At 37.6% G+C, this 18,725-nt stretch overlaps 1 protein-coding gene across 3 annotated transcripts; it reads left to right on the top strand.

Moving 5' to 3' along the window:
* The first annotated feature begins 1,688 nt into the window (after positions 1-1,688).
* Positions 1,689-18,029, top strand: LOC109081349 (diacylglycerol O-acyltransferase 1-like). 3 transcript variants are annotated; one of them, XR_006161991.1, is made up of 18 exons: positions 1,689-2,176; positions 5,086-5,173; positions 7,037-7,077; positions 8,278-8,363; positions 8,854-8,906; positions 9,387-9,492; positions 10,834-10,962; positions 12,168-12,239; positions 12,404-12,507; positions 12,896-12,934; positions 13,021-13,062; positions 13,151-13,195; positions 13,343-13,455; positions 13,651-13,716; positions 13,896-13,983; positions 16,763-16,825; positions 16,966-17,197; positions 17,241-18,029. XR_006161991.1 is itself a non-coding variant. In XM_042772724.1 (17 exons), exons 1-17 carry the CDS (start codon positions 1,965-1,967, stop codon positions 17,128-17,130), a joined length of 1,512 nt encoding a protein of 503 aa, XP_042628658.1. In that variant the 5' UTR covers positions 1,689-1,964; the 3' UTR covers positions 17,131-18,029. The 3 variants fall into 3 exon arrangements, 2 of the variants coding, with proteins under 2 accessions (XP_042628658.1, XP_042628659.1); XM_042772724.1 differs by having other exon boundaries at positions 16,966-18,029; XM_042772725.1 differs by lacking the exon at positions 1,689-2,176 and adding an exon at positions 3,329-3,453 and having other exon boundaries at positions 16,966-18,029.
* Positions 18,030-18,725: the final 696 nt, after the last annotated feature.

Raw genomic sequence — 18,725 nt, 5'->3', positions numbered from 1 at the left:
TATATATAAATCTGAAAACATCTAATAACATTTTTCTCTGGTTTGAGAGAATAGTCACCTGGACCTAGACATCATGCATCTTTTGCGGGCGGCCTAATGACCTGTTAATCTCATAATTTGTGCTTTGTCAAATAGAGTGATGTCACTATGGCAGACGTTATTTCAATGAATCAACCTGTCAGATGATACGTGAGAGCCAGCAAGCGTGCAAGACAGAGACGTATATAGAATGACAGCGATATCAGGAGTCAAGTCCTTGACTGAACTGCAAAAGTGCTGACACGCGTGCCACATCTGAAGCGTCTATCAGTCTGCCTGGATCACAACTGAGATAAACTAGCTTTCAGTCTCTAATGACTGAGTAAATGTGGCATCCCTGTGATAAAACATGACGTGCCACTACGCCACACAGGAGTGAGTGATTTCAGCCTCACAACTTCATTACAAAATCAAGGACATGCTCGCAGCCGGGCACATACCTCCTCACCTCAGGCCTACACAACCAAACGCCCCTGCCAGCTTGCTCTGACAGCCCTGACAGAAGAAAGGGTCACAAGTCATGCGGCCAGGCATAAAATACAATCAACCTGCCACTGAAATGTATAGAATTAATCTCTCTCAGGCCCCTATTTCATCAGGGGGCTCGCAGCCAAGTGAAACAAGCGGCAGTATCTTTACTGAGAGACCGGAGAACAAATGCAGCCATATGAATTCTAAAGTCACATTTTGCTTCTGCTGCCCTGGCCAGAGTTTGAGCTTGTGAACTTAGACCGATGCTACTGACATAAAATTAAGCTCCTTTTTTTTCTTTTCTTTTTTTGATGCACTGGAATCAAAAAATAACCTATACCAAATACTGGATGGCTGCACGGAACAGTTTTAGCTGCACTGCTCGGCACTGCACGGCATCCAAAATGTTGTTTCCAAAATGTCTTGCTCAGGTTCATGTTTACATTTTGATTTCCTGCAGACGGTTTTCTTGTAGTTTACTATGCAACTTTGATAAGAGGGAAGGTGAAATGTTCTGCCTGGATGAGCACTGAGCATCTTAGTAAAGCTGTTTGAAGGCAAAAACTTCAGACGACAGATAACGGTTGCCTGCACACTGCACAGCTTATTTGCACCTGTTTTCATAACTCCTGGAATAAACTGGGAATAAAATATTTTGGAATCACACAGAATCCTAAACTTCAACCATTACAGAAAGTTACTGTTCTTTCCAGAATACCACATTTAAGGTTCAATCAATATTTAAAAATATTATACAACTGTAGTACTTTGTATTAAAGTGGTACAATATTTTAACAGGATGATCATGAAAACTTTTATGAAATACAAATAATGCTTGAAAATACCATATTCATTATTTTAAACATGAATTACGCTGTAGGGCAATAATTTATGGTCAAACTGTGAATGTTAAAGGAACAGTTCAACCAAAAAAACGTCTACTTTCACTGTATGGAAAAAAGACCCAGCTGAAGTGAATGGGGACTGAGGCTCATAGTGCATAAAGTCTTTTTCCAAAAAAGAAAGTCATAGGAGTTTCAACACCATAAACTTATTCGTTGTTCAACTTATTCTTTACATTATTTATAAAGGTCATGATTTTACTGAAATATCACAACATGACCTTTAAGGCAGCTTAGAGTTACACTATTATACACTACTGACTCCTATTGGCTTAGACGAGTCCTTTTAATGCCAGAATGAACGCGGAACTAGATCCGGGGGAAAGTTGTAAACCTCCCTGAGACTCGCGTTTTTAACAAACGTGCTGAAGTCCACGAACATTCATTTGAGTCAAACTGCGTTATTACCAATCTTGCGTCAGTCTAGAGCTTGCAAAACTGGCGCTTTGAGCAAAATCTTGTTTTTCCAGTTGCAGATGCAAATAAAACTCCTGCGTGGACTCGGCTTACTTCATTTGTTTGTTAAAGGCTTGCAGGAAATTTGCTGGAATCATGACTGACAAGGATGAGTTCGGGCCTATCACACGGAATCGTAGACGCGCGACCATCACGAGCGCTAAGAGCGAGACTGTGAAACTCAGAAACGGCGCGACCGCAGCAGCCACTGATCTCACAAGCGGACCCAAGGCACGAGAGTCTCTCACCAAAACCTTACAGCTAAACGAGGACAGCAAACAAAAATGCGACCGCTACGACAAAATGAGGTGAGGTATAGTGAACGTCAGGTTGAAAAACGTAGGTTGTTGTTGACAAAGATAGATGGTCACTCACTACAAAGAGACAGAGGCAGGTTTCGCCAGTGTGCGTATGTGGCACAGTACAGGACGTCCCTCTTTTTACCCCAAATACCATCATTTCACTTATCTTACTCTTACTGAAGAATCATTTCACTTATACTGTTACTGAAGAACTATCCCATTGAGCAAAACAGAAAATAACACATGCGATGATTTCAGGATTGTTCTTGGCTACATAATTTTGCAACATTAAAAAAAAAAAAAGATTTTAGAGATTTCACCCCATATTCGGATTATTGGAGAATGAAATGTTAAACATTAAGAATATACTTGTAAAAATAAATAATAAATAAATAAATGTTGGCCAATGATCCGGATGGGCGTGTCCTCAGTGTTTAGAGTGCGATCATTTTCTGAATTCATTATCAACTACTGAGCTATTGGGGCTGCGTACCACTCCGTTCCCTATCAAGGCGGTAACTCAACATTACGTCAGCTAAGACGTATATGGGAACTCCTCCCTTCTCCACTTTCGCTGAAATCTTATGGGCTAACGCCAGCTGGGGACAGCTGGCCAATTGACGCGAAGCATGCAAATACTGACACGTCACCGGCAGTATAAAATGCATGGGCGCGCGAAAATTACGTCAGAATCTCTTTCTTCACGCTAGAAGTCTTATCTAAGTCATCGTAGAAGTTGCATTAGAGGACTACTCACCCGTGTTTTTTCCTCTCCGCATCCGATGGCTGCTACATGCCAGATTTGCGCGGGTCCCATTGACCCGCCCGACCTTCACCAGTTCTGTGTCACCTGTCTGGGCCTCGCCCACGCGGAGGCGGCACTCACGGACGACACGTGCGCCCACTGCGCCGAGCTGCCAGTGCGCGCCCTCAGAGCCAGGAGAGAAGTGGCTCGGGCAACAGCAGGGATGAGGCCCACTGCCGCCAGCGAGCCGCTGGTGGGCCCTCCCCCGCCCGAGGTCGAGATCGACGACGTCAACTTCGCGGAAGTTAGCTTTCCGCCCCCCCAACACCGCGTCGCGAACTTCGTCGCCTTCGAAGAAGCTGGCGAGGAAGACGACTCCATGTCGCTCTCGGCGTCGGAAAAGGATTGGGGGGTCTCAGTCGGACCGCCCCGACCAAGAGGGCCCTGCAGACCTCCAGGAGGAGCTCGTCAGGGTCCTCAGCAAGGCCGTCACGGAGCTGGACCTCGCTTGGAAACGCACCTGACGAGCCTGTGAAAAGTAAGCTGGACTCGTGGTTCCTCCAGTCGAGCCGCCGCCAGGCCGCACCGAGGAGAAGAACCCCGTTCTTCCCAGACGTGCACGAGCACGTGGTGAAACTCCGTTTTCTTATGCCCTTCACTCGCAAACTTCCCTCGGTCTCGTTTACTCGGATGTACGTCATTGATTATGTTGCATGAGTGCCCAGTACTGTCGGAACCTTGCAATGGGCTGAAATGGAACGTTGATCACTGCTTAGAATCTACCCAGAACCCTAGAATCTGCTATGAAGCTGGTTTATTGTTTACATTTTCCCCTTACGAATTTGTTTTAGTGCAGTATTCTATATGTATATAGGTATGCCTGGGCTGTTATAAAAGTAAAAACAAAAATCAGTTATATAGTATAGGCTTGTTTGGGGTGGGGATAAATGAAACGCAATCTGCAATGACGTCATAATCGTGTTGCATTGTGGTCTATGAAGGGGCCTGAAGTGTGCATATGAAGCAGACTCGCTCCCTCGGTCATAATCGAAGGGTTGAGGGTCTGTCCATATAAAACTTCCCTCGATCGTCTTGCAATTTACAACGCACTTCAAAATGGCAGCGGGGATTCCCCCGAGGGGAAGTGCTTAGGGAAGTTCGCGAGTGCGTGTATAAAAGTGGAGTGGAACGCAGCCTGGGTCGTCATAGTTGGGTTAACTTGAAGAGCAGTGAATGGGAGAGTACCACAAATATAATTTTTGCATTCCCATTTGCCCAAATAGCAAATTGAAGATTTGTGAGTTAGTGTTTTCATGACTTTCAATAAAATGAAAAAAATTGTGAGAGACTGATAACAGCAGTCAGAAGAGAGAATGATGTCAAATTTACCGTCCCTCCCAAAGACGCTGCATTAGAAACACCCTCGCATTAGTGTTTACTGTTTTTTGTAATTTGATGCAAAGGTGATATAATACAAAGGATATTGTTATAAATGTACATACATTAAAAAAAAAAATACAAATATGAAAAACTTTCAAGGATTTACGATGCTGGTGACCGTTAAATGCATCATCACAGTTTGTGAAAAGGGTCCAGCAGTCTAATATGCTTTTATTAAAGCCATCAGCCCACAGTATTTAAACTATTTTTTTAAATAATCGTGTTTAACATTAGTACTTGTGTCATATTAACAATTATTTAAGTGATTTGTTTGTCTGTCAGCATGACATTCCCTTCAAATAATGAATGAAAACCATTCTCTTACCTAAAGCAGCAAAATCCAATGCTTGCAACTTCCATCATATCTATTAAAGACAATTTCAGGACTGTGTGAAATGAGCAAATCAGATTCGAGTCAAAATCCTGGTTAGATCAACCTTTAGACATTCATCACACAATACGCTGTTGAATCAGGACAAATTTGCACTGTATAGCAACAAACAGGTGTTTAGGAAACTGTTGTGATGGTGTTTAATGCTATCTAGTGTTTTTTTTTTGGGGGGGGGGGTGTTTCAAAGACCCTTTTAGATTATTTTAGCCTTGTTATACTGTATGAATTTGATACTAATATAAAAATGACTTTATCCATATAAATAACAATAATAAAACATTGTAAAGTTTAATCATCATTACTGTTTTTATTTCATATCATCTTTTTTGCTCCTTATAGTTGCCACAAGTTGCAGGAATCAATGCTGAGTTCTGCGAGCAGCTTCAGAAATTACAGAGGTGTCCTGAACTGGTGTGTGGTAATGCTGGTGAGTCTGATACAGTCACAAACCTGGTGGACTGCATGCTCGGACTTGCCTACTCATTCTTCTAGTTAAACGGTGTCCCAGATATCAGTGTGGGTTGTAAACATTCCCTCTCGCTCAAAGGTGCTGCCAAAGATTACTAATCATTTGTATTGCCTCTCATGTTTGGCAGTTACAGAGAAAAGGAGCTTGAATATTATGTTATGATTTATAAGAAGCCAACTTGTCGCTCAGACGTCAATTGTCAGATCATTGGATAATTTAAATGTGTGGTGTTTCTGAGAGTATACTGTGTTCATACGCAGTCACATGGAAAAGTTTGGCTTTCTGTCTGAAATGAAGTAGAAGCATTAGACCTAATGAAGCCTAAATATATCTCCTTTTGGACTTTGGAATATATTTGGACTTTGAACTCTCAAACTACTTAAAGGCATAGTTAAATCAAAAAGATCAAATCTGCTGAAAATTTACTCACCCTTAGGTCATCCAAGCTGTAGATGAGTTAGTTTCCTCATTGGAACAGATTTGGAGAATTTTAGCATTACATCACTTGCTCACCAGTGGATACTCTGCAGTGAATGGGTGCCGTCAGAATGAGAGTCCAAACAACTGATAAAAACACCACAATAATCAACTCAACTCCAATCCATAGATTAACATCTTGTGAAAAAGTGAAAAACTCCTTTGTAAGAAACAAATCCATCATTAAGGTGTTTTAACTTTAAACTGTCGCTTTTGGTCAAAATATGAGTCCAAAATTTATAATAATTTATAAGGTCCTTTCCCTGTTGTCCTTTCACATCAAAATCCACATATTTGTTTAGAACTGCTTTAGTCTGTTTTTAAACTGTTCTTGATCTGTGCATACTGAGACGAGATTACTTTTTCCACAGGAAAAGCCCATATTATGGATAGAGGGCTCATATTTTAGTAAGTTAAAACTTCTTAATGTAGGGTTTGATTTGTACAAACATGAAGATTTTCACATCAAAAGATATTCATTTATGGACTGGAGTCTTGTGAATTACCTGTGGATTATTGTGATGTTTTTGTCAGATGGACTCTCATTCTGACGGCACCCATTCACTGCAGAGGATCCATTGTTGAGCAAGTGATGGAATGCTAAATTTTTTCAAATCTGTTCCGATGAAGAAACAAACTCATCTACATCAAGGATGACCTGAGGGTGACTACATTTTCAAGAAGTTTTAATTTTTGTGTGAACTATTCCTTTAATGGGTTTAATTTAACAGAGGAAAACCCACATTAGTGGCAGAATTGTATTGCAGTGACACATTTTCAGTAACATCAGATGGTGTGTGGCAGTCATGTGGCATGTGAAGAATCATTAATCAGTGTGTCTGTTTATGGAGACACACTTAATGCCAAGTGGCACCTAAAAATAAATGGCCCAAAACAGCTTGTCTGTCTAAACACTAGCTGATCATGGAGGACAGCCAGCCAAGTCCTTGTCTTCAAAACTGTGAAGATTGCATTCACGCTCTTCAGCATACTGTTAATGTGAGCATTGAGATGACTCTATTTTGTCCTCAGTAATTTTTTTCAGCCAGATTTTTTTCTTTCATATTCCAGTGGTACGGCTCTCCTTGCCATTTGCATTTCCTTCCTCTTCTTCTCCATTGTTCTCTCTCTATCTATACATATGAATAAGCATGTCTGTCTTCTGTATAGATTTATGGACATGAATTTCAATATATCTCTGCAAACTGTGTACAGACAGTGAATAAGGATCTTTGACGGATTTTATTCTGGTAGTTCTGACATGTTTAGCTAGTCTTAGTGATGTATCGTTGCATTGGTTTTCATTTGTTTTCTCCATGAATGTGTGTGTCTGCTCTTTTGCAGGTTTTGAGCAATGCACGCCTCTTCTTGGAAAACCTTCTCAGGTATGAACAGATACAGTATGCATACAGTTCCTTGTGAAATAGCCAAAACATACAGTTTGAAAGTTTAAAGTCTGGAAAAAAATGAAAATTCACTATCTTATTGAATGATTTGGCCATGCATGTTTTATTTTTTTATTTTTTTTTTAATTGGACCTTTTTTTAAAACAAAATGTCACAACTCAGTCTCCTCACGTATACTGGACTTCTTCATTCATTTAATTCACTTAAAACCCACCCCTCTCTTACATTCGACTGCGAGATCGCATTCAGATCTTCCTCCATCCAATCAAAAACTAAAATGGGAGATTTGTGGCTTTTGGTACAATTATTTTATCCTAAAATTGGCGATATCAATACACATACTTAATATTTGCAGTTATTCTGTTTGCTAGAAAACTGAACAAAATATTGATTACTCATCTTGCACAAATGGGCATATTCAAATCATATTGTCCAATCAAATGCTCTCTAAAAATAAATAAATGTAAAAAAAAAAATATATATATATATATATATATATATATATATATATATATATATATATATATATAAATTTAATAAATGTATTAAAAACCTTCTAAATTAAATTTCATAAAATTATATACATATATTCTTATGTATATGTTGAAAGGTTATTTTTGAGTTATTAAAAAAACAAAAACAAAAAAGGATGGCTGCCATTCATCAGCCACTGTGTCTGGTGGGCAAAAGAAAAATTTATATTTTTGTATTAATTCTTCTGTCATACGTTGCTCTGGAGTTTAAAGTGTTTTCAAGAATAGGAACAGCAGTCCTCAAACGTTCTCAAACAATGACCTTTATCTCAAGCATCCCCATTGAGCAAGTGTCAAATGGACACAAAAGTGTAGAAAAAAAAAAGCAGTTCGTCTCTCTCTCTGTTTTGAGTGTCATGCAGATGAGTCTATAGGGTTTGTTTAATAAGTGTACAGGCCTTCCTCTCCCTGAGTGGAATGAAACACCGAACCCCATGCTGGGAGAACCATATGCTGTCATCATGTTGCACACTGCTGCTTGCAGACAGTATGTATACAGCTGCCCACAGAAACTGCCGCAAATTATCAGTGGTTTAGAGCAAGAGACCAGTAGAGGAACAGAAACATGTTGTGTCCAATGTGTAATCATTTATAAATATTTAGACATTTAAAGGTTTGGGAAACATATCTGGTTTGTGTGTCGTAGGTATGGCATTTTGGTGGACCCCATTCAAGTGGTGTCATTGTTCCTCAAGGACCCTTATAGCTGGCCTGCTGCATGCCTGGTCATTGGTATGTATTTTAAGGGAAGATTAGCATATATTTCCTAGATTAGCCTATTCTTTTGTAGTCCAGACAGGAAAAGTATTACAATTAGGTGGGCAGACGACACTCCCACATTCAAATAATGCCTATTTGATTTGCAGATTGTCAAAATACTTCACTCCCATTGTTAATCTACTTAAATGTAGATTGTGTGTATCATTTTACATGTTATCAAAAACAGAGACGTATGTAATTGCTTTTTAACCCTCAATTATTATAGTGCGGCAGGCGATTGTGTCTGTAGCAGGTGGTGTGATTGTTCAGTGTATGACTGCTGTGAGTGTGTTTATGTGTGTGCTGGCTGTCTGCCCTGTTGTAAGGTTCATCCTGAGGGTACAATTTTGACCCTCTTCTGTTTCACTACACTCTGCAAAAATGCTTTTATTACTGAAACTGCTTTTTTTTTTTTTAAAGAAATAAGATCATATTTGACATTATAACAACTCTTTGCTTGCAGTTTCTAATGTTTTTATATTTGTGGCGTTGTACACCGAGAGAAAACTAGCCATGGTGAGTTCAAAAGCCATTCACATTTCTACATTTAATCAGTTTATTGTAACCAATAAAGCCATTGTCATAAAAATAAAAGGGTTCAGTCACTTTACACAGTATAATTTGGCATTTGGAATTACGTTGAGGGGTTGTGAAGAGGTCAATTTAGAGGGCAAATTTGATTCATTGCATTTTAAAAAGCCTGGCAGATTTGAGAGAGCTTGCAAAGTATCAGCACATTTACTCTTTTCAACTGGCTGAACTGAAACTGAATGAACTTATAAACAGTTCAGGCATTTTGCTGATGTTTTGTAAGATGTGTATAATAAATAAAGTGTAGGGCTTTTAGGGAGGAGATGCATTTTTATGTGCAGCAAATGTGAATTGTGTTATATGTTATAATGTTGTTTGTATTGTGCTGTTATCAGACTTGGTGTCTGTATTGATGTACATGTACTTGTATTATGCTGTTAAATGTTTCCTCATTGTGTTTTCCAGGGGTCGATCAGTGAGAAGGTCGGCCTGCTGATCTACATCTTTAATTTAACAGTCATCTTGTGTTTTCCGATGGTTGTTGTGTTGAAGTTGCCATCTATTACACCAGGTGAGACTGTGCATTATGCGTATTCTTTTAATTGTACATTGTGTACACAATACAAAACTTACACAAACAAATATATACATGAGATTTCATTTTCAATACTGTCAATTATAATATTGTGATTTTTTTTTAAATAATGAATTAATACTTTAAAATTCAATTGTGTCATTTAAAATGATTGATTGTAGTTTTTAGTGTTTTATTTTTTTTATGTAACAAAAATAGTGTATAATTTGAATAACAGCAATTTATTGGTTACTGGACAAAACAAAAATGATTTAATTATTTACAAATTATATATATATATATATATATATATATATATTCATAATTACAAATAGATACATATATCTTTTTTTAAAATACAAAATGTGATTTTATATATTATTAAGTTTTTAAATATTATATATTAGATTTTTAAAGAAATGTAATATCAGTGCATCACTAATGTCATAGTGATCAACACACAAAAAATAAGCTTTGTTTGTTGTTGCATTAATGTTGTTGACTATAATATGTCATGTGATTAGGTGATCCAGCTTTGCAGAAATAATTGGGCACCAAATTATGATTTACAAACTGAACTAATCCACAGTTATACGAGCATTCAGATCTCATGGGCTCAGTTGGCATGTGAATTGTATTTTTATTCACAATGGAACATATAGCAGTAAACAAATCCTTGGATTAGAGTCACAGCCTAATGGTTATAATTGGTTCTCAAGCAGTAGATTCAGGTTTGAGTCTGACCCTCATTGTGTCCTTATTAGTGATAGATTGATATATTTAATCATTTCAAATATTGAAATCTAAATTCAGTGATAATGCATTTTAGTAGAAAATATATTCCCTCACTTCCTCTTCTCCATACTACAACTTTCACTGGCTCTTCTGTCCGCTCTCATCTGTTTGCACCATGGGAGGTGAAAATGTGCCTCCATCTGTCAGCCTAGTACCGCACACACTGCTCCTGTACCAGACAGCCAGGTCATTTCAGGGGCCGTGAGGGCCTACAGCCCTTGAGTCCATCTCTCTAGAGCATAGACGCACTCCAGAGCCCCTGCATGGACCATTTCCACCCAACATATGGCTGCTATTGATAAAGCAGTGGTAGAGGGAGAAGAAGGTGTGAGACAGGTCTGTGGTGATGAGCTATGAGACTTGCTGGGTCATGTGACTGAGTTATGAACCTTTAAAAGGGGGAATGCTGTGGTCTTGTGATGGAAGTGTACAAACCTCTTGTGTTCCTCCTATATTCAGGTATTAAAAGAAAGAAACAAGTTCCATTTATGTTGAATAAGTCTGTCTAAAGAGGTGTTTTTGTCATTGTGTCCTTTTATGCAGTTGGAGGGGCGTTTACTTTGGGAGTCTACACCATCCTGTTTTTGAAACTGTACTCGTATAAGGATGTTAACAGGTGGTGCAGAGTGAGAACGCAAGTGAAGGCCCGCAGCCTCTCCAGATCTCTTTCATGTGAGTAAATACATCCACCTCTCATCAAACATTGCATGCAGCAGTATGAAGGGTATGAAATGCTAGTTCAATATATGTATTGTAGTGCAGTATATGTCCAAAACTGAGATGTCATTTTTGTGCCCTCTGTTGGCTATTATAAGACTAGTTACAATACAATAAATGCAATGCTGCAATACAGACATTGATCTGGCCCTGGTACAGTAATTAGGGGGCCCCATCCATAAAAATTGTTTCTGGGCCATGTGAATTTTAGCAACGATCCTGCTACAATGAATGATTTACAGTTTGTACTGAAAAAGGCAGAAGAAAAATGTGTTACATGAAAGAAACATTGTTTAAGATGTTAATACATAAATTAAAGTTTAAGAGGTTGTTCATAAGTTATACAGTCCCATCAGGATTTCATTGGATTTTTTCAGATATTTGAAGCCCAAAATAACTGAATTTTCTGTACCTTTTCTCAAAAATTGTGGTAGTATTTGCAGCCATTTTTTTGTGTTGTTTTGCAGTCAAGCGCTACCAATAATCCTTATGTGTTTATGTAATAAAATGCACAAGGCAATTAGTGACACAGTATAGAAATCTTCATAATTATGTAGAATAGTGTTAGACACAGTTTAACATTTTTGCAGAAAAAGTTGCAGAAGACAACAGTGCAAGCTAGTTCACCCAAAAATGGAAATCCTGTCATCATTTACTCACTCTCATCTTGTTCCAGACCTCTATGAGTTTCTTTTTTGAAGAATGTTAGTAACTGAACAGTTGACATTAGCCATTGACTTCCAAATGAAAAAAACAAACAAAAAAAACTCTATGGAAGTCAATGACTACTGTAAACTGTTGAGTTATCAACATTCTTCAAAATATCTTCTTTTATGTTCCACAAAAAAGAAAGGCATACAGATTTGGAATGACACGAGGGTGAGTAAATGATGACAGTTTATGTTTAGGTGGACTTTCCCTTTAATTTTTGTGATTGCAAGACTGCAAAATCCTGGAGGCACTGGTTATGAGATCAATTTTAATATAATTGTTTCAGTGATGTCCTTGGTGTTTGGTCGACAGTTCAATATGTTTTGCAGTAAATGCTTGTGGAATTGTGCGGTGTGAGTTGCAGAGACCTCATTCTTTAGCTGAACATCAGGTTTAAAGGTCTTTAAAATCAGATTTGTTTATCTCTTGACAGTTTCTGTGTTCTTTAGGTCCATCATCTCCATCTGCGTCCAGCTGTATGCAGTCACACGTGTCTTACCCAGGAAATCTCTCTCTCAGGGGTGAGCTGTGCCTTAAAGTCTAGTCATTAAATCTTATTTCCAATCTTAATTAAAGAGTTTGTTTTATTTTCATGATAGTTAAAAACAATTTTAACAGTGTCAAATACTATGACTTTCAGATGACCTGAGAACTTGTAGTTAGTATTCTGCCTTGTGTTTTTCAGATATGTATTATTTTGTTTTTGCTCCAACCCTGTGCTATGAGCTGAATTTCCCCCGCTCTGAATCCATCCGAATGGGATTTCTGCTCAGGAGGCTCTTTGAGATGGTAGGCAACTGGCATAGACATATTTCCTGACAGTACTGGCAGTTTGTGCTCATCATTACATTGATAAGTTGTAATACCAGATTTGTTCACTGTATATTATGCCTTGTTTATTTTGTAAATATTGCATTCTTGTCTAAATCTGCAAATGGCAATAAATCATGGGAATTAGCTTTTTGTTTGCAAACAACTGCCGGGAGCCATGGCAGGAATGTATGAGGGTAATTTTTATTTATGAAAGTGCTTCTTGTTAGGGCATTACTTCCAGTTAAAGCTGTTGCAAATTACACATTTAATTCACACACACACACACACGCTTCTGTAAACAGCATTGTGAACATTCTCGTTTTATATTTTGTGAGAAATCAAAAGTTTTGCTTGTCTCTTGCAGTTGCTCCTCACTCAGTTATTGGTTGGTTTAACGCAGCAGGTGAGCATCACAGTGCATTTGGTAATCACATCACATCTGCAGTTTTTATGTCTGTAAGACATATTTCATATCTAATGTTCTTTCAGTGGATGGTGCCAATCATTCGAAGTTCAATGAAACCATTGCAGGTTTGTTCATGTGCTTTATCTTATTTTTTTCAGTGCCTTAAAAAGAAGCACTTTATTGAATTCAGTGAAACCGGTTTTTATTTTGCAGGAAATGGACTACAGTAGAATGACAGAGCGTCTGCTTAGACTAGCAGTAAGTTAAACCAACTACACTAAATTCCTCCTCAGAATAGAAACATAAACCTGTGTTAAGATTTTTGCTTAGATCTGTTGTTTTGACGGAGAATACGAAGCAAGAAACGAATGATGGAATGAATAACGATATCTGTTTTTATGTTAGGTGCCCAACCATCTCATCTGGTTGATTTTCTTCTACTGTTTTTTCCATTCCTCAATGAACTTTGTGGCTGAGCTATTGAGGTTTGGAGATCGGGAATTCTACCGTGACTGGTGGTGAGTGGTCTTTACAATTAGTTCTCTTTAAAAAAAAAAAAAAGCTTTATTTGAGCAGCTAGATGTACCACTTTCACATCATACTGCGTTTGATAGGCTTTAAATGCAGTCAGTCTCTGCCTCTTCCATTTTCATTTCATATGCAGAGTTTTTATTTTAAGTCTCAGATGGATTGTGACACTGTGTTTCTTTTAGGAACTCTGAGACAATAACGTACTTCTGGCAAAACTGGAATATTCCCGTGCACAAGTGGTGTCTCCGGTGAGTTTTGAAAGAGAGCGCAGACAGCTGTTGGGAGGCGAGATGAAATATGACACAGTAAAGCTCACAGAGACTATAATGAAGAGAGACTATAATGTGATCTGTCCGCAAGAAATATATGGTTATTTACGGTTCACACTGACTGTGAGTTTATGTGCTTCTCTCTCCTGTTTTCAAAGGCACTTTTACAAGCCGTTGCTGAGAAGAGGTGCTGGCAAGTTACTGAGCCAATCAGCTGTATTTTTCGCCTCTGCTTTTTTTCACGAGGTGAGATGTGCATAAATCACACGCTGTTTTAAATATTCTGTCGGGTCATGGCAAATGAAAGTTAACTATCTGAGCAGGGTAACAACCTGTGTGAATTATTCTCATTTTAGAAATGTGCTATTTCTCATGAACAATAGCAAAACACTGCGATATTTTAGAAGCTAATATGTTTACATGCAGAATGTCACTTTGGTTAACTATTAATACCATTAAAATACTACAAAAGCATAAACTAACGAAATGTGAAACATAAACCATCGTATACGGCTCACATGAAGTTAATTTTTAAAAACAGTACTTAAACGCAGGGTAGGTAATTACATATTTATTTATATGTATTTATATCGTCTGTGGAAGGCGTAGGACCATAAATTGTTTGTCCAATCAAAATCTTCGGTCCAAAGATTACAATAGGCTGTTCTTCCTGCCTGTCCTATATTTGCATACCTCCGTGCACCATTCACACAGACATGATACATCATCCAGTCATCCGCACATCCCATTATTCTATTGCGGACCGAGCGAGAATGGAAGGCGTTATTATTGTAAAATAATGTGCTTTGTACTGTAATATTTTCTCACCGATTAATGAGATATGAGGTAATCTGACAAAGTTGCATTCAAACGCCGTCTCTCATTGTGTCGCTGGTTAGCCTCTGGTGTGCCTGTGCACGTTCTTGTGTTTTATAGAAGGCGTGGCTTTGCAGAGTGATTATGCAGGGGTGGGATCTTGCTTTCAAAGCTAGCTTGCTATTGCTAGCCTTTCCGAAATCGCCTACCCTAGTTGTAGCATTTAAAACAACTGGTTTTATTTTTTTTATGACCGCAAAATGATTAATCTCTTCCAAAATACAAATTTGTGTTTACATAATAAATGTGGGTGTACTGTGTATTTTTATAATGTATAAATACATACACATGCATTTAAAAAAAAGTTATATTTGTATATAAATTTCTCTCTCTCTCTCTCTCTCTCTCTCTCTCTCTCTCTCTCTCTCTCTCTCTCTCTCTCTCTCTCTCTATATATATATATATATATATATATATATATATATATATATATATATATATATATGTGTGTGTATATATATATATATATATATATATATATGTATATATATGTATATGTAATAAATATACACAGTACACACATATATCATGTAAACAAACTTTTACTTTGGATGCGATTAATTGCAATTAATCATTCCACAGCCCTAGTTTTTCTGCATCAGTTCTTATCAATATGATAAATGTTGAAAACAGTTGCGCTGCTTAATATTTTTGTATCATGCTTTTAGAATTCTTTAAAAAAATGGAAAGATCAAAAGAACAGCATTTGATTTAATAGACACCTTTAGTAACATTATAAATGTCTTTACTGTCACTTTAGATCAATTTAATGCTTCCTTGATAAATATTAATTTCTTTAAAAAAAAAATTTGAATGATAGTATACATTCAGATGTATCTGCATATGAGGTGGGAAAGAAAGTATTAGAAAAGTAAGAAAGTATTTTAACATCAAAATAGTACACTTCACTCCCAAAAAGTGCACAAATGTACTAAAAAAGAAAAACTCTTTGGTCTCTTTGGGCATTGCAGCAAGCAGCTGTTCTCTGAAGCAGCTGTGTATTCTAGAATCATTTGTAAAATTCTAGATGTTCTTCACTCCCGAGGCAGTCTCATTTCCCTGACTCAGAAGCAGGTGCCCGGCGTTTGGCTGGTAGCCACCGCTCTTCAGAGGAGATGAAGGTCAGAACGGAGGGATGAGGAAGAGGAAGAACAGGCGCCTATCAGGCTGCTGTTTTCTGTGATAAGCTGTGAGCTGAGCTGGGGGAAGGGAGAGAGAGGGAGGAATCAGAGAGGAAGATGGGTCCAATCCGCAGGTGCAGCCAGATAGTATTCTCAACCGTCTTATTAAAAACCATTGACCTTCACAGGACGCCTCAGAACCAGACCCAGGATCACAGTAAAGACTCCGAAAGCTCAGATGGAGAGTGAATATCTAAAACCCGAGGTGTAAAGATACGCTGAAATTTTAAAAGGGGGTTATTTATTTAGAGCTGATGTGCTGATCTAGTGAGGGGTAACAGGAAGGTCAGTGTTTCAAGATTCCCGGAGTGAACTAGAGGTTAAGCACCTAGTTAAAGGACGCAATGATACACCCTTCAGTACTTAACCAACATTTTGGTTTTTGAATTGTAGCTAAATATCCCCTCTTTAATTTTAAAAGAATCACCAGTTCATACAACCCAAGTTTCATGCACCGCTCTCTTTGGAATTTAAAACAGCAGCGTCACAAGAAATATAAAAATTAATTACTTATTCATTTTCATTTCATTTCAAACATGTATGCAGTTATGTTTTCTGTCAAACACAAAAAGAAGGCATTTTAAAAAACTCTTAGGCAATTCTTGGCCTACAGTGACAGTTCTGTTCAGCCCTAAAAGGACCTGTTGTTTAGTCTTTAAATATTTTAACTTTTGTGTTCAACAAAAACAAATGCAGCTTTGCAGCGGCAGTGAGGGTGAGTAAATAATGAGAGAATTTTATTTTAATAGTCAATGAGTCATTTGTTGAATCAGACTCAGTTGAACACAAGACTCATTCTGAATAATGAACCGAATCAGTCAGATGACTCGCTTCTTCAGTCAGTTAGCTTTGATAACTGCAGGTTTAAAATGCACAAAAATGTTCAAATGTAAAAAATGCACAAAATGAAGTCCTCTTAGAAACTTGGAGTCTAATGTGTTAAATGTAAGTAATGTCTCTGTCTGCAGTACCTGGTCAGTGTCCCTCTCAGGATGTTCAGACTGTGGGCATTTATGGGCATGATGGCACAGGTAAGAATTTTTGATACAAAAAAAACATTTGCATTAATTTTCTTACCCAAAAAAAAAAATGTGTACATTATCTAATTATCTTTTTTTCAGTAAGTAGTTTTTTACAGTTAACTTAAAAAAATAATAATAATTTGTTTCAGCTCCCACTGGCATGGTTTGTGGCCAGGTTTCTTCGTGGTAATTATGGAAACGCTGCTGTGTGGCTCTCTCTCATTATTGGTCAACCTATTGCAGTTCTGATGTATGTTCATGACTATTATGTCACCCACTGCCAGGACGACCCGACCATCACTGAAGCTCTGTAATCACACAAAGTTGTGGACTCAGCAAAGCAGATAAACTTAGAAATATTGCTGTAAGACTTTTACATATTGCAGAGGTACTGGTGGGAGTGATACAACTGAAGAGTCCTGACTCCCGGCGGTTAGATTTCCATAAAGTCTTCAAATAAACTCGTAGCTCTAGGCTGTGTTTAAAACTTTATGAAAAATGACAACAGCCAGTCTATGGAAATCTCGTCTAGAACTGCCAGTAGAAAGCACAAGAGTCTTTAAGCTTCTGAATGTGACTCCACAGGTGTTAATTGTTCATTTTTTTACTTGCTCATTACTAAATGAAACTGTCCTGATTTTTTGAGAGTGGGGTTTATGCATTACTAGCAGGACCACCAGTTCAGAAGACTTTCTCACAGTCAGGTCCATGTTCTGGTAAATCTTTTTTCTTTTCTTTTTTTAGCATTTTAACATCTGCCTTTAGTTAAAATATTGTGAAATCTCCTTAAACAGGACATGCTGGAATTTTATTCCTGTACAAATATATGTTGTTGTTTTTTGTTTTTAAACTAAAATGCCAGTCCATATATCGATAGAACATGCAAGGAGAGTATGTATAGACAGAAATATGGATTTTTGTAATTATTATTAATCTATTTTTAATCCAATATGTGAGCAGACACTTTAACTGTTTATGTATGTTTTTTTTTGCAAAGGGAAACGAAAGAAAATGTTTGTCAAATCCGTTCATGTTACGTCCATATGTTTTAACTGATATTTGTTGCAATAATTTTGAATTGCATTTTTATGTATCTAAACTGTTGTACACTAGTGTTGAGATGCCATCTATCCTTTATGGGCATTATGGGACCTGTTCATCAAAAGTGAGCCGCCCTGTGGCGAATGTTGAGAATAAACAACACTGCCAACGATGTAACTGTGGCACTTATTTATTTATTTATTTATTGAGGAGGCATTTATCAAGTGTAATTGTATTCAACTAGAGAGAACCGGATGCACTGTAATCACAATTTTAATTTTTCACAGATCAGGCCCTTCCAGGGCAATTCGTCCTCACATGTTGAAGGTGCCAGATTCTCACAATCAGTGCAAGTGTGTGATAAATGGCTTAGAGATAAGTCTTATAATAGCCACGGGTCTTATTGTATGAACGTCCTATCCTGTGTGCTGCTGCGGCACAGACGCATTTCAAGAGCTCGTGCTATCTAATAGGCCGATAGTGCTTCGCCGTGCTGCGATCTGTTTAGTATACATTGCCATACATAGAAAAGATTGGAACAGCCGAAGAGTGATTACAGCGCAGAAAATCAATGCTGTAGATGTCACTGTTTATTTAGTTAAACAATTAACAACAAGTTTAAAAACATTCCCATTTTGGGCTAAACTATATAACTATAACTCACTAGCCTATATAATAAGCTAAGCAGGTATACCATATAAATGAATACTTTTATTCAGCAAGGATGGATTCGATCGAAGAAAGTGACAGGAAAGACATTTTGTAATGTTACAAAAATATTCCTATTTCAAAGAAATTGTTATTTTGAATTTGTAATCATCAAAGAATCCTGAAAAACTGTTTTCAACATTGATAATATTAATAAACA

This window comes from Cyprinus carpio, chromosome A16, assembly GCF_018340385.1.
Source record: "Cyprinus carpio isolate SPL01 chromosome A16, ASM1834038v1, whole genome shotgun sequence".
Lineage (NCBI taxonomy): Eukaryota > Metazoa > Chordata > Actinopteri > Cypriniformes > Cyprinidae > Cyprinus > Cyprinus carpio.
The sequence above is the reverse complement of the archived record's forward strand: the minus strand, read 5'-3'. Positions and strand labels throughout refer to the sequence as shown.